The sequence below is a fragment of the Hemiscyllium ocellatum genome, chromosome 1 (genome assembly GCF_020745735.1).
Source record: "Hemiscyllium ocellatum isolate sHemOce1 chromosome 1, sHemOce1.pat.X.cur, whole genome shotgun sequence".
Classification (NCBI taxonomy): domain Eukaryota; kingdom Metazoa; phylum Chordata; class Chondrichthyes; order Orectolobiformes; family Hemiscylliidae; genus Hemiscyllium; species Hemiscyllium ocellatum.
Window position 1 is genome coordinate 100,114,680 of NC_083401.1, and position 16,278 is coordinate 100,130,957.

The 16,278-nt window shown below is 42.1% G+C and overlaps 1 protein-coding gene across 1 annotated transcript in view; it reads left to right on the plus strand.

Moving 5' to 3' along the window:
- The window catches only part of LOC132819485 (gamma-aminobutyric acid receptor subunit alpha-2-like), a 247,772-nt gene that overhangs the window by 172,638 nt on the left and 58,856 nt on the right, over positions 1–16,278 (plus strand). The window contains exon 7 of the mRNA XM_060831021.1: positions 16,021–16,164. Coding sequence (XP_060687004.1) covers positions 16,021–16,164 — 144 coding nt within the window. The remainder of the gene's footprint in view (positions 1–16,020; positions 16,165–16,278) is intronic.

Consider the following 16,278-nt stretch of genomic DNA (forward strand, 5'->3'; position numbering starts at 1 on the left):
CTTATAGTCATAAATTCACACAGCATGGAAACACACCCTTCGGTCCAACTCCTCTACGCTGACCAGGCATCCCAATTTCACCTAGTTCCATTTGCCAGCATTTGGCCCATATCCTTCTAAACCCTTCCTATTCATATACCCACCCAAATGCCTTTTAAATGTGTAATTGTACCTACCTCCAGCAATTCCTCTGGCAGCTTATTCCATATGTGCACCACCCTAATCATGAAAACGTTATTCCTCAGATCCCTTTTAAATCTTTCCCCCCACCCCTTAAACCTATGTCTCATGTTTTAGACTTGCCCCACCTTAGGACAAAACCTTGTCTATTCACCCTATCCATGCCCCTCTACAAGGTTCCCCCTAGCCTCTAATGCTCCAGGGAAAATAGCCCCAGCTCTTTCAGCCTCTCCCTATAGCTCAAACCCTCCAGTCCCAGCAACATCCTTGAAAATCTTTTCTGCACCCTGTCACATTTAACAACAATTTGGAGATGCCAGTGTTGGACTGGAATGCACAAAGTTTAAAAGCACACAACACCAGGTTATTGTCCAACAGGTTTATTTGGAAGCACTAGCTTTGGGAGCGCTGCTCCTTCATCAGGTGGTTGTGGAGAATAAGATTGTAGGACACTGAATTTATAGGAAAAGTGTGATGTAACTGAAGTTATATATTGAAAAAGACCTGGATTGTTTGTTAAGTCACTCATCTTTTAAACTTGGCATGTTGATTTCAGTTCTTTCATATGTAAATCACAGAACTTTCTTAAAGTTACATCCTCAAATGAACTTTAACAATAGATGCCATGTCGGCCCAGATAATGCACTGAAGGTGTGAGGTGCCCTGTGTGAGGCTGTCTGTGCCCCAATGTTCAGATTGATCCTAATCTAAAAAAGGGATTTACAGAATCTTACATGGATTCATGCAGTTTCTGAGAAAAATAAAATGTAAATCTACAAGTACAAATTCACCCCACAAACTTATATGTGTGTGCATGTGGGCAAGGGTGTATGTGGAAGAGTGTGTGTATGTGTGTGAGTGTAAATTGGTATAAGTCTGTGGGAGTGGATGTGTGAGCATATGTGAGAGAGTGTGTGTGTGTGTGTGTGTACATCTGTGTGTGTGTATATCTGTGTGTGTGTGTGTGTGTGTATATCTGTGTGTGTGTGTGTGTGTGTGTGTGTTGTGATCCCTATGGGTACTGCAGTCGGCTATCAGCCCCTGCTCGGCCACGTTACGCTGTTGCCTGTCCTGAAGTCCACCTTGGAGGATGTTCACCTGAAGGTCCGAGGTCGAATGTCCCAGACCACTGAATGAAAAAATAATCAATACCTAAAAATGGCTTCATTTATAACCCTTCAAAACCCAGTTAATTGTCTGAACATACATGCATTGTACTAACTATACACATGCAAACATGCACAACCACATGCAAATTCAGGCCACGGTACACCCACCACCTCCGTATCTCATTGATAACCCATCAATAATCACGTTTTTGCGACCTGCCACATGCACAATTGTCAAAGTGAATGGCTGCAACAACAAGCTCCATCTAAACACTCTGGCATTTTTGTCCTTAAATCTTTCCACAAATGTCAATGGGTTGTGATCAGTGTATACGATTGTCTCTGATGCGTTGCTGGTAATATAAATACTGAAATGTTGTAATGCCAACACCAAGCTTAAAGTCTCTTTCTCCACCGTTGAATATTTCTGTTGATGAATGTTCAACTTCATGGAAAAATACCCGACGGGTCTTTTTCTTCCTTCGTCATCTTCCTGCAGGAGCACCGCACTGACACCCACATCACTGGCATCGATAGCCACCTTGAAAGGTTTTGTATAATCTGGTGTGGCTCACACTGGGGCAGTGGTTAACATCATTTTTAGGTTATCAAATACCTTTTCACAGTCCGCTGTCCACTGAAACTTGTTACCTTTTTTAACAATTCAATGAGTGGCGCAGCCGCACTGTTAAAGCTCGACACAACTTTCGGTAAAATCCACTCAATCCCAGGAACCGTTGTACAGCTTTATTTGTCGACAATGTGGGAAATTTGCCAGTTGCTTTCATTTTCACATCCCATGGAGCCATTTACCCATGTACAATAACATGGCCTACGAAGATGGCTTGGGATTTGGCAAATTCACTTTTAGCTTGGTTTACCACCAAGCCTGCCTTCCGAAGTCATAGAGTCATAGAGATGTACAGCATGGAAACAGACCCTTCAGTCCAACCCGTCCATGCCGACCAGATATCCCAACCCAATCTGGTCCCACCTGCCAGCATCCGGCTCATATCCCTCCAAACCCTTCCTATTCATATACCCATCCAAATGCCTTTTAAATGTTGCAATTGTACCAACTTCCATCACTTTCTCTGGCAGCTCATTCCATACACATACCACCCCCTCCGTGAATAAGTTGCCCCTTAGGTCTCTTTTATGCTTTCCCCTCTCACCCTAAACCTATGCCCTCTTGTTCTGGACTCCCTGACCTCAGGGAAAAGACTTTGCCGATTTATCCTATCCATGCCCCTCATAATTTTGTAAACCTCTATAAGGTCACCCCTCAGCCTCCGACGCTCCAAGGAAAACAGCTCCAGCCTGTTAAGCCTCTACCTCTAGCTCAAATTCTCCAACCCTGGCAACATCTTTGTAAATCTCCTCTGAACCCTTTCAAGTTTCACAACATCTTTCCAATAGGAAGGAGACCAGAATTGCACGCATTATTCCAACCGTGGCCTAACCAATGTCCTGTACAGCCGCAACAGGACCTCCCAACTTCTGTATTCAATACTCTGACCAATAAAGGAAAGCATACCAAATGCCTTCTTCAGTATCCTATCTACCTGCGACTCCACTTTCAAGGAGCTATGAACCTGCATTCCAAGGTCTCTTTGTTCAGCAACACTCCCTAGGACCTTACCATTAAGTGTATAAGGCCTGCTAAGATTTGCTTTCCCAAAATGCAGCACGTCGCATTTATCTGAATTAAACTCCATGTGCCATTCCTCAGCCCATTGGCCCATCTGGTCCAGATCCTGTTGGAATCTGAGGTAACCCTCTTCGTTGTCCACTACACCTCCAATTTTGGTGTCATCTGCAAACATACTAACTGTACCTCTTATGCTCGCATCCTAATCATTTATGTAAATGATAAAAAGTAGAGGACCCAGCACCGATCCTTGTGGCACTCCACTGGTCACAGGCCTCCAGTCTGAAAAACAACCCTCCACCACCACCCTCTGTCTTCTACCTTAGAGCCAGCTCTGTATCCAAATGTCTAGTTCTCCCTGTATTCCATGAAATCTAACCTTGCTAATCAGTCTCCCATGGGGAACCATCTCGAAAGCCTTACTGAAGTCCATATAGATCGCATCTACTGCTCTGCCCTCATCAATTTTCTTTGTTACTTCTTAAAAAAGCTATGTCAAGTTTGCAAAACATGATTTCCCACGCACTAAGCCATGTTGACTTTCCCAGTCAGTCCTTGCCTTTCCAAATACATGTATATCCTGTCTCTCAGGATTCCCTCTAACAACTTGCCCACCTCTGCGGTCAGGCTCACCGGTCTATCAAACAAGTCCGATAAATGCTGTAAATGTTCCTAAATGTTCCTTCCATGGGTGACTAAAAATCACCAGGTCATCAATGTAGACCACACAGTTGGGTAATCCGGCAATGACCTTATTACTTTGTTTCTGAAATGTGGCTGGAGCGTTTTTCATACCAAATAGCATGTCTTTGAACTGATACAGTCCATTTGGCATTTTGAAAGCTGAAATTGCCTTTGCTCTCTCTGACAGAGGTACTTGGCAGTAGCCTCTGAGCAAGTCCAACTTAGAAATGTAAGTTGCTTGTCCCACTTTTTCGACACAGTCCTCCATCCGTGGAATTGGATATGCATCAGCCTTTGTAATGGCATTGACATTGTGATAGTCCACACGTAACCATTGGGTACCATCTGGCTTTGGCACCGTGACTATGTGTGAGCTCCAGCCACTGTAACTCGCTTCAGTTATGCCATCTTAGAGCATGCATTCTATCTCCTTCTGAACCTGTGCCAGAGGGTTATGCCGATAAGGATGTTGCTTAATCAGAACAGCACTTCCTATATCTGCATCATGCACAATTAGATCAGTCCTTCCCAACTTATTCCGCATATCTCCCCATGTGATAGTAATAACTCTTTCAGGTTATTTTGTTTTTTTTGTGGTAGGTGCCTCAATAATTTATCCCAATTTTTGAAAACTTCCGCATTGTCCAGTTTGATTTGAGGAATGTCCTATTCAGAATCCTCTGAACTTGGTTCTTCCTTCTGTGCTGTAATCTCCTCTTGCTTTCCTTCGCTATCAAATTACCCTTTTAGCATATTCACACATGACATACTCTGTGAGATTTCTTCCTGTCTGGAGTCCTGGTCAAGTAGTTCACCTCACTCAATTCCTTCTCAATTTGATACCATCCACTAAACCTTGCTTTTAAAGGGTCACCTGTTACTGGAAGTAGCACCAAAACCTTATCCCCAGTTGCCAAATTGTGAATTTGTGATTTCTTAACTGCTTCCTGTTTGATTGTATGCTGTGATACTTTTAAATGCAGTCTGGCCAACTCTCCAGCTCTATTTAATTGTTCTCTAAAATTTGACACATAGTCCAAATGGGTGCTCTCTTAATTCTGACTTATTAACTTCTCCTTAATCAATTTTAATGGTCCTCTTACTTCATGCCCAAAAATTAATTCAAATTGACTGAATTTGTTTGATTCAGTCAGTGCATCTCTGATCGCAAAAAGTACAAACAGAACTCCCTTATCCCAATCATCTGGATAATCCTGACCATAAGCCCTCAACATGGTCTTTAGTGTTTGATACCATCTCTCTAGCGCTCTCTGCAATTTCAGTTTGTACGCAGTAGATTTAAATTGCTTTACTCCCAAGTTATCCATAACTTCCATGAATAATTTGGATGTGAAGTTTGATCCTTGATCTGACTGGCTCTCTATTGGTAATCCGTATCTAGTAAAAAAAATTAGGTAATGCTTCTACATCATTTTTTGCTATGATGTTGCGTAATGGGATTGTCTCTGGAAATCTAGTCGATGCATCCATTATTGTTAATAATTACTTATTCCCACTTTTTGTTTGAGGTAGGCGACCTGCGCAATCAATCAAGACTCTTATGAAATGTTCCTCAAATGCTGGAATAGGTATTAAATGTGCAGGTTTTATTACTGCCTGTAGTTTTCCGATTAGCTGACATGTGTGACATATCTGGCAAAATTTGACCACAACCTTGTGTAGTCCAGGCCAGTAAAAATATCTCTGTATTTTAGCCTGTTTTCCTCACCCCTAAATGACCTCCAAGTGGTAGCTCCTGCGCCACTTGCAGCACCTCCTTTCTAAATCCTACTGGCAAAACAATTTGATGAATCTCTGCCCATTTCATATCTGCTTGAATGTGTGAAAGTCTCCATTTCCTCATTAAGACATCATTTGTTAAGTAATAATACACAGGAATGTATTCACTTTCTTTCTCTGAAAACACCTTTTGATATAACTGTTTATCCTCATCTCTCTGCTGTAATTCAATCAGCTTAGCAGAGCTAAAGATACTTACATGTTTACCTATTTGCTACTGCTCTGTTCCACTTATGTGATTGAGAAAAGGTCTCAGATAACACTATGTCAGCTTCCTTATCTGTGCCTTTTGATTTCTCCTGCTTCAGCTTGTGCCTCTGTGATCTTGTGATCACACAATCAGGGAAAATTCCTGGATAAACATTCTCCAGGTCTTCAGTTGCCTGTGTCTCCACTGGCTTTTCAACTAGAGTAGCCGCATACATACCAGTGAATCAGTTATATCATTTGTGAGGACAAATTGTATTCCTGGAGCTGAGAGTTAGTCTAGTACTCTTACCACAAATTCTCTACTCTCCTCTAGACTCTCTAGCTTCAGTTTACATAACTGAGCGCTTTTTGTCTCACCATGATTTCCTGTTACTAGCAGGCAGTAGACCCTCAGGAGTGCATATCTCCTCATCCTTCAGCATTACAAACTGAGAGGATCCTGTGTCCCTTAATATTGTAACATCTTTATCTACTATTCCTGGCTTATACGAATAAACTTTACCCTTGGATGTATATTTTTAAGCAGATCTGACACTTCATCCTAAATCAACCTCTGATTATCTTGGTACACTCTCATGCAGTTTTCACATTTCCTTTGTGCTTTTTGTTACTAGTCCAATAAAACTTCCAAGTCTTGTCCTATTTTCCTACATCTAGCCTTCTCCTCATCCACCAACACTGTGATTTTGTGTGGCCCACTTTATTACAATGAAAACAACAAAGTTTTTTAAAAATTGTTTGTCCCCCACAAGGGTTTCTTTTTTACCCTGTAATAAGTTATCTTCACTGAGATCTACCTTTCTCTTTCCACGTGAGGATTTCTCTTTGCCCCAATTTCTATCTGTCATGGACTGAAATTGATTCGGGAAGCCAAACCGAGTTTTATGGACAACTCATAATCATCAGCCATTTCAGCTGTTAACCTTGCTGCTTTAACTTTCTGCTCTTTCACATGAGTTTGCATTACTTCCTCACTGAGCCTATCCTCAGCCTTTATCTCCAGCACTTTAAGCTGACTTTCCTTTTTAAATACTAGTTTTTAAAGTTCAAAAGCTCTCTCTTTTTCTTACTCTGCTCTCTCTTTTGGCCTCTGTTCTGCTGCTCTCTTTTTCCCTCTGGATGTCACAAAGCTAGTCCCTTTTTTTCTCAAAGCTGTTCCTTGGCCCAAGGAGACTCTGCCCTTTTTTTTCAGAGGGGTAATAAACCTGGCCAGGCTCTGATCAGTCTGGTTTGGTACAGAGATGAAAAGGATTTTGAGGGGCCCTTTGTTTACATGTAAACAGATGAGACCTCAGGCCAAAGTGATCAGGTCTTAGAAGTGACCTGTATAAAGAAAGAGGAATGATCAGCTGTCTAGCTAGCTGAGCTGAGCTGAGCAGTTTAGTTCAGTCTTGAACTGGTTGGAAGTTCAACAGGGAGCTATGTGGAAACTCACTCTTCTGCTTTTAATCGTAACTCAAGTTCTTTCATTCCTGCTGCCCTTTCTTTATCTCTCACCTCTAACTCAAGCTGCTTCATTTGCAATTGAATTCTTGCCATCTCTATAGATTCTGATGGTTACTCCAGCAAGTCTAAATGCTGAGGTACTGCTGTAATTATCTCTCCTTTCCTCACAGAAGCAGGCAGTTTCAATTCCAGCTTCTGTGCTAGTTCTTGCAACTTGGTCTTATTCACTTTTTGCAAAACTTCGAAAGTCACTGCATCCACATCCAGAAAACTTTTGGCAACTGAAACAGCCATTCCCATCCCAAGCTTTGTCTACCTAACCAAGCCAACACCAAATAAAGACACTAGCACCTATCACTCACTGTGGAAAATCCTGGACGAGCTTCCAATCTGTTATGGACTTAGCCAGACCACTCAAAACATTCTTAAGCAGGCAGCCCCAGACCATAACTTTGTAATTTGTTTTGTTAAATGTACAGTAAAAATTACCCATATTACGTTAGATAGGTTGACTACCAGATTTTAAAACAGACAAAAATCTATTCACAAAATTACACATTGAAACACAAAAAAAAAATAAAGAACCCCTACAGAACTCAGTCTATCCAAACTAGACTTTTTATTAGACTAGACTTACAGTGTGGAAACAGGCCCTTCGGCCCAACAAGTCCACACCGACCCGCCGAAGCGCAACCCACCCAGATCCATTCCCCTACATTTACCCCATCACCTAACACTACGGGCAATTTAGCATGGCCAATTCACCTGACCCGCACATCTTTGGACTGTGGGAGGAAACCGGAGCACCCGGAGGAAACCCACGCAGACACAGGGAGAACGTGCAAACTCCACACAGTCAGTCGCCTGAGGCGGGAATTGAACCCAGGTCTCTGGCACTGTGAGGCAGCAGTGCTAACCACTGTGCCACCGTGCCGCCCAATCATTATTATGCTGTTCCGAGTATACACAACAGTCCCAATACAAGCCAGTGTAAATCGAACATATGCTTACTGGTTGAAATTGAAGGGCAGAAAAGAGAGAGTTTCCACACAGCTCCCTGTTGAACTTCCAACTAGTTCCAGAATGAATTAAACTGCTCAGCTCAGCTAGAGAGCTGACCACTCCCCTTTCTTTATACAGATCACTTCTAAAACATGACCACTTTGGCCTGAAGTCTCATCTGTTTACATATAAACAAAAGGCCTTTCAAAATCCTTTTCATCTCTGTGCCAAATCAGACTGATCAGAGCCCAGCCCGGTTTATTACCCCTCTGAAAAACAAATCAACAACAGAGTCTCCTTGAGCCAAGGTACAGCTTTTAGTAAAAAAAGGGACTAGCTTTGTAACACCTGAAGAACACCTCTACAACGTATTCACCAAAAACAGATACCCCCGCACTCTCATCAACAAATGTCTAAGGGAAAGACAACAGAATGAGGACATGCCACAACCCAAAGGACTAGCCACGCTACGATACACCAAGAACATTTCTGAACTGACAGCCAGACTACTACGACCACTAGGACTCATAACAGCACAAAAACCAACAGCCACTCTCAGACAACAACTCACCGGGACAATGGACCTGATACCCAGCATGAGCAAAACCAACGTAGTGTACAAAATCCAATGCAAGGACTGCACAAAACACTACATAGGACAAACAGGAAGACAGGTAACGATCCGTATAAATGAACACCAACTAGCCATGAAATGACACGACCAGCTATCCTTAGTAGCCACACACACAGGTGACAAGCAACATGAGTTCAACTGGGACAACACTACTATTATAGAACAAGCCAAACTGAGAACAGCCAGGGAATTCCTGGAGGCATGGCACTCATCCACAGATTCTATCAACAAACACATTGACCTGGACCCAATATACCGGCCGCTGCAACAGACAGCTGGAACTGACAACCGGAAGCGGCAGAGCCAAACCACTATAAATGCCGGAGGAAACATCACAGAAGCACTTCACAGGAGGCTCCCAAGCACTGAGGATGTCACCTAGACAGGGGACGAAACGTTTGCAACACAAATTCCCAGCTCGGTGAACAGAACCACAACAACGAGCACCAGAGCTACAAATCTTCTCACAAACTTTGTGACAATACTTGCAGATTTACATTTTATTTTGCTCAAAAACTGCATGAATTCATGGAAGGTTCTTCAAATAATTTTTTAGACAAGAAATCAGTCTGAACATTGGAGCACAGACAGCCTCATACAGTGCACCTCACAACCTCAATGCATTATCTAGGCCAACATGGTACTTATTGTTAAAGTTCACTTGAGAAGTTAATTTTAAGAAAGTTCTGTGATTTACATTTGAAAGAACTGAAACCAACATCCCCATTCTAGAAGATCAGAGTCTTAACAAACAATCCAGGTCTTTTTCAATATATTATTTCAGTTATGTTACACTGTAAACATTTGCAATAAATTCTATGTCCTATGATCTTATACTCCACAACTATCTGATAAAGGGACTGTGCTCCGAAAGCTAGTGCTTCCAAATAAACCTGTTGCATTATAACCTCTTTACCTACTATTCCTGGCTTATGTGAATAAACTTTACCCTTGGATGTATATTTTTAAGCAGATCTGGCACTTCCTCCTTAATCAACCTCTGATTATCTTGGTACACTCTGGTTTTGTGTGTTTTTTTAATGTTTAACAACATTCTTCTAAAAAAGGATGACTAGAATTGTATAACGTATTCCAAAAGTGGCCTCACCAATGTTCCATATAACCACACATGACATCCCACATCTTACACTCAATGCACTGACCAATGAACGCAAGCATGGTAAATGCCTTCCTCACCACCCTGTTTACCTGCACTCCCGGTCTCTTTGTTCAACAACACTCCCTAGGGCCGTACCATTTACTATATAAGTACTACCCATGTATGCCTTATCAAAATGCAGTGTGTCATATTTTTCTAAATTAATCTGAATCTGCCACTCCTCAGCACATTGGCCCAACTGATCATGGTCCCATTGTACTCTGAGATGAACTTCTTCACTGACCACTACACCACCAGTTTTGGTGTCATCTAAAAACTTACTAACCATTTCTCCTGTATTCACATCCAAATCATTTATATAAATGATGAGAAGCAATGGACCCAGCACTGATTCTTGTGGCACTCCACGGGTCATAATCCAAAAAATATCCCTCCACCATCACTCTCAGTCTCCAACCTTCAAGCCAATTTGGTATTGTCTCAGGGATTTATTACCCTTATGTATTTTATGACCCACAACACCTCCTGTTCTGTAATGTGGACTTTTAATGGCTATTTTAAAATATTTCTACTTTACTGCACTATTCCATTCAGACTTCTTCTCAGCAAAGTTATAACTGAAGCATTTTTGTTTTCCACCTTTCGATACATACACTTCTGGTTTTGAAGGAAAACCATTTTGGAAATGGACATTTTTTTTTTACATTCTTTTGTGTGCACTATTGCCTTTTGTTGATAGGTTATTATCATGACCGGTTTGAGGGTATGTTAACTGTTAGGATTAAGTCAGGGGTAAAACACAAAGAAAATGTAAATCTTTGTCTTCCTCCAGTTAAAACAATGTCACAAATATTTTAATTTTAAAAAGTGGGATGTTCAAGAGATTGTCCACCAGCTATGTGTTAGAAGCCTCATTGATTTTTCATTACGTTTGGACTTTTATCAATTTTGAATTACAAGCTGGGAATGACCTGTGGACTTTACGACAGCATGTGATAAAAGGTAAACAAATGGCCAGGCAAATTTAGTTTGTGGTGCCAGGCCTGGAAGCTAAAGCCGGCTGATACTTGATTTAAAAGGTTCTAACAGACACAGCAACCTTGGGAAGAACATTGTGTTTAAGCAGATAGTAGAAGTCAGCTATTAATGAGTTTAGTGCCTGACATTTGGTTTCGGCACGTTTGTTATGGACCCATGTTGAAGCAGAAGACAGCGCTGAATGGAAATTGAGTCCTTGGGAAGATTTGATTGGTGGATCAAGAAGGATCAGATTGAATCTGTTTTTTTTTAAGTATGTTTTCTGGGAGATGGTTTTTGGCTGTTGCTGTGGTTCGAGAGCTCCAGTTTCCACAAATCCAAAGAGTGAAAGCTGCCTTTGTCTGGGTGAACCAAGAAAGTGACCCAGATCAATGTTTCAGAAAAGCATCCAAGGAATCTATAGTGATGCCTGTGAGGCAGTACATCGTGAAAGCCATTTAAGTAATCTGGCTGATTTTCTTATTTTCTTTTAATTATTGATTCTCTGTGTTTGTCTGTCTGTCTCTTTTGTGAATGGGGACTGAAAATAAATGATTCTGGTTTAAAACACAGACATTAATCAGCTTACCATGTTGTTAATTTTCTCCCTGCCAAATTGACTGTGTATTTAATAGACAGTTAAGTCTTTTGTTTATGATACATAACTATTGCCTGAAAATTAATTATTTGCCAAGTCTGGGATTGGTTATTCAAAAATCTGGCTAGGAAACATTGGAGTGACTATTTGGGAATGTTTGACTGTTTTATTTTATAGAGTTATGAATATGAAGATAGAAAGTCTGATTTGGTTCGACTTTCTGTCTCTGTTGCAATAAGATATGCAGCACTGCTGCAGATGTTCAAGGTTTACAGAACTCATTACTCTCCCCCCCCCCAAGTTGGTGGGGAGGTTGCATAATGGAGTCATCAGGCATGGTCACAGAGGTAGCCCTTGTCTTCCAGTAACCATCCTTCCATCTGGCCCCTCAAATGCAGCAATCACATGACAGTTCTCAAGGACAGAGGCATCAGGGCAGCCACAGGGTACCTACTGCTAACCTCCTAGATGCGCTACTGATGCTTACTTGCACATTGATAGAATGCAATTCTTTCCTGTTGATGAACTCAGCTGCTGTACAAAGCGGCTTGTTTGACACAATGTGTATAGTCTATCATGTCCTGCACCTTGGAGAGGCCTATACTGGTGACAAAGCCTACTGCCTAGGCTGCGGCACTCACCTAGTTACAGGGAAACAAGGCGAAAGAGTGTGATCTGGCACAACTAATGTCAGTAACAGACTGAATACATTTGTCTCAAAAAGTAAGCGATCCCACCTCAGTCGCCTCGGAAAGAGCCAGTCGTATAAAAGTCAATACAGCTGTCACTTTGACAGCCACCAGGATAGGGTGGCCACTCACTTCTTCAGTTCACAGATCTCGTTCCAGCAGCTAGCATGTGTAGTCACAGTGCCCTCGGATGTGCTCAGCTTCTGCAGGAAGTGGTACCAAGGATGACAGACTCTGGTCACCCCCTGTACATCCTAAACACCCCGTGGCTGCGGCCCTTTAACGTGGAGGCATCTGAGCATCCACTGCAGGCTGTTCTTGGCCCTGAGCTTGCTGACAGACTCAGTCCTCTTCACCTGCATGTCCATTGTATTCCAGCATCAATGGTGATAACTCCTGCTGCGGTTGCATGTGTCAGTCACTTTCACAACGAACCTGGCCGGGGAACACAACGAATAGAATAGATCATGCTCTAAGCTGAAAATGTGTTGCTGGTTAAAGCGCAGCAGGTCAGGCAGCATCCAAGGAACAGGAAATTCGACGTTTCGGGCATAAGCCCTTCATCAGGATTCCTGATGAAGGGCTTATGCCCGAAACGTCGAATTTCCTGTTCCTTGAAAGCTGCCGGACCTGCTGCGCTTTAACCAGCAACACATTTTCAGCTCTGATCTCCAGCATCTGCAGACCTCACTTTTTACTCGAAGATCATGCTCTAACTCTTGGTTAAGTATTAAACTCAAATCCCAACTCACTATTCACTCCCATATGTACAAGGAGCCCAGGCCCTTTAGTTACCAGACTCCTGACAACCACAATACCTCCCTCCCCCCACACCCACCCAATATGACTGTACCCCTCCAAGGACACAGTTTCCCCCACTATCAGCTTGACCCAATTGACCCAACACACACTACCTGCCACCTCGAAATCCCCTTCCCGGAGACCTAATTTACAGTCCACTGCTAGTCTGAAACTAACCCAGATCCAATGCTACTTTCTCCTTTGTACCCTCACCCCAGTAGTCTCACACATCATCACCAGATCCAATCTCCCCCACCTACTAAGCCCACTTTATTCTGAGCAGTCTGTCATTGACATTTCAACCACCTGGCACACCACTCCCTTAACCAGCTGGCACCCTCATCCCACGCATATTCACACACAAACTTACCCTTGCACGCAAGCTGTCAAAGTGCTTGATTAAGAGCTGTAGATGTTGTAAATCTGAAGTGAAAACAGAAATTGCGAGCAGAGCTGAACAGACCTGGCATCATCTGTGAAGAGAATTCAGAGTTAAGATTTTGGGTCCGGTGACCCTTCCTCAGAACGTGCCTGATTGTGTTGCTGTGCATTGAAATCACAGACTGCTTTCACAAACATGCTGACTTCCAAAAATGGGCTTGTGGTTCTGACAAAGATTATCCTGGCTGCTGGATTTGTGGATTCCTGGACAGGATTACGACAGGACGTTCCTGGCCAGGTATCTTTAGCACAGAAGATATTTTCAATTAACCGGATAAGTTTCAAACAAAATTGGATGAAAATGGGGTTTCTGACACTGGAATAACTGGACCAGTATTTTTATTTTGATTGGTGAAAATGTGAAATCCTGATGTCAGATATTTTAGTTGGTAAGTGTAAATGTAAAAGAAATCCACTGTCATTATTACCTACTAAATTATTATAGTAAGTCGAATACTCTGTTCCTGGTTTTGACTCTGAGTGGGGTCTTGAATAAGGACCTGGACTTTGTTGTGAGCTAGAGGATAGCTTTTCGCATTCTTCTGCTGTGAGGTAGCCACAGATTTTAGCAGAAACAAAAACAGAAGTTACTGGAAAAGTTCAATAGGCATGGCAGCAAACGTGGAGAGAAATAAGAGATAACTTTTCAGGTCAGGTGACCCTTCCTCAGAACTCGAGTTCTGAAGAATGGTCACCTGACCTGAAACGTTAACTCTGATTTGTCTTCACTAATGCTGCCAAGCCAGTTGAGCTTTTCCAGTAACTTCTGGTTTTGTTTCTGCAGTTCTTTTGGCTTTTATATTGATTTTGACAGGCTTGTCTGTGAAGACTTCCCACCATCCAGTGTCAGTATGAACTTGGCATAGTCTACTCGGCATCTCTGTGGAGATTGTGAGCTGCCGAGGTTTCCCTGTCAAACAGGTCAGGGAAGCTTCACTGAGACACTTGGATAGCAAACAGGAAGTAAGTAAGAAAAACGGTAAATCTAAATGAAAATTAAATCATGGTATAGAAAGCAAAATAAAGTTTTGGACATAAATGAGAAATATTATAGTCATAATAACTATAACAAGAATGCCCTGCTTTTGGAAGGATGTTATTAAACTGGAAAGGGTGCAAAAAAGATTTACAAGGGTGTTACCAAGACTGAAGGGTTTCAGTTCTTAGAGAGACTGGGTAGACTGAAACCTTTTTTCTCTGGAGCATCAGAGGTTGAGGGGGTGACCTTATAGAGGTTTATAAAATCATGAGAGGCATAGAGAAGGTGAATAACCAGGGTCTTTTCCTCAAGGTAAGGGAGTCCAAAGCCAGAGGGCATAGGATTAGGTGAGGGGGGAAAGATTTAAAAGTGACATGAAAGGAAACTTTCACACAGAGGGTGGTATGTGTATGGAATGAGCTATCAGAGGAAATTGTCAACTTGGATGCAGTTACTACATTTAAAAGATGTTTGGACAGGGAGGAAATGTTTTGAGGCATGTGGGCCAAATGCCAGCAGACAGGACTAGTTCAGTTGAGGAAACCTTCTCGGCACGGGACGAGCTAGGCCAAATGATCTGTTTCTGTGCTGGGTCACTCTATGAATTGAGACTCTAAGAATAATGGAGAACTTTAAAATGTTTTTGTTTTTAAAAATCCTGAGATGATAGACTCCACACTGGTAAAATTTCATAAATGTTCAGGACCAAAACGGTTGTTCATCCTTATATGGCTTTGATTATGCCATTATAAACTGAGTTAATCCTGACCGAACAATACTTAATTTATTCACAAATCTCCGTGAGAGACAAGTGAGTACTTAGCCTAAATTAACCATATTATTGATTTCTGTGCACAAGAACTATAAAGGTGCCCCACTTCAGAAGCCGTGATGCTCCTAACACCAGCTTCAGAAGCCTTGCCTTTATTAGTTCAGCAAAATCCAGAATAACACCTTGTGTGTGTGTGTCTGTGTGTGTCAATGTGTGTGTCTGTGTGTGTGTCTGTGTCTGTGTGTGTCTATGTGTGTGTCTGTGTGTGAGAAGGAACTTTATGTATAAACATTGAAGAATGACAGTGATTCTCACAAATGCAGTTATTTATGCTAGATTCTATCCTGCTGTTTTCAGAAATAGAGATTCACTAAGTAAGAGCTGAAAATGTGTTGCTGGAAAAGCGCAGCAGGTCAGGCAGCATCCAAAGAGCAGAAGAATCGACATTTCGGGCGTGAGCCCTTCTTCAGGAATGAGGAAAGTGTGTCCAGCAGGTTAAGGTAAAAGATAGGGAGGAGGGACTTGGGGGAGGGGTGTTGGAAATGCAATAGGTAAGTAAGCCCGTTAACTTATAAAGGCTTTGAGATGGTGACTCACATCTAATGATAAGCAGGTGAACACAGCAACAATTTAATACCTCCCAGCTTCATTTCTCTGGTTAAATTATATTCTAGTTGTGACTTCCACGGACAAGTTATGAATAGTGGTTTCACAGGAAAGGTCACTACACCCGAAGCGTTAACTCACTTCTCTCCATAGATGCTGCCCTACCTGCTGAGCTTTTCCAGCAATCTCAATTTTTGTTCACGAATACTCAGATTGCTATCTTAGCCAGTGGTAACGATCTCAATCCTGCTTGATCGTGCTCTCCTTCATTATGTTTGTAGATGCGTATACAAGTACAGAGGTGAATTACAATTGGACCAATGAGCCAGCAAAATCTGTGGTCGTCGCAGAAGATGGCTCACGCCTGAATCAGTATGATTTGTTGGGACAAACTGTGGGTGAAGAACTTGTCCAGTCCAGTACAGGTTTGTAAAAAAAAACTTAAATTCAGCTGACATTTTATTTGCGTGTTCAGTTGCCATGAAATTGGTTGCACAAACATGGTCTGATCCTGCAGTCACCTCTTGGGAATAACATTC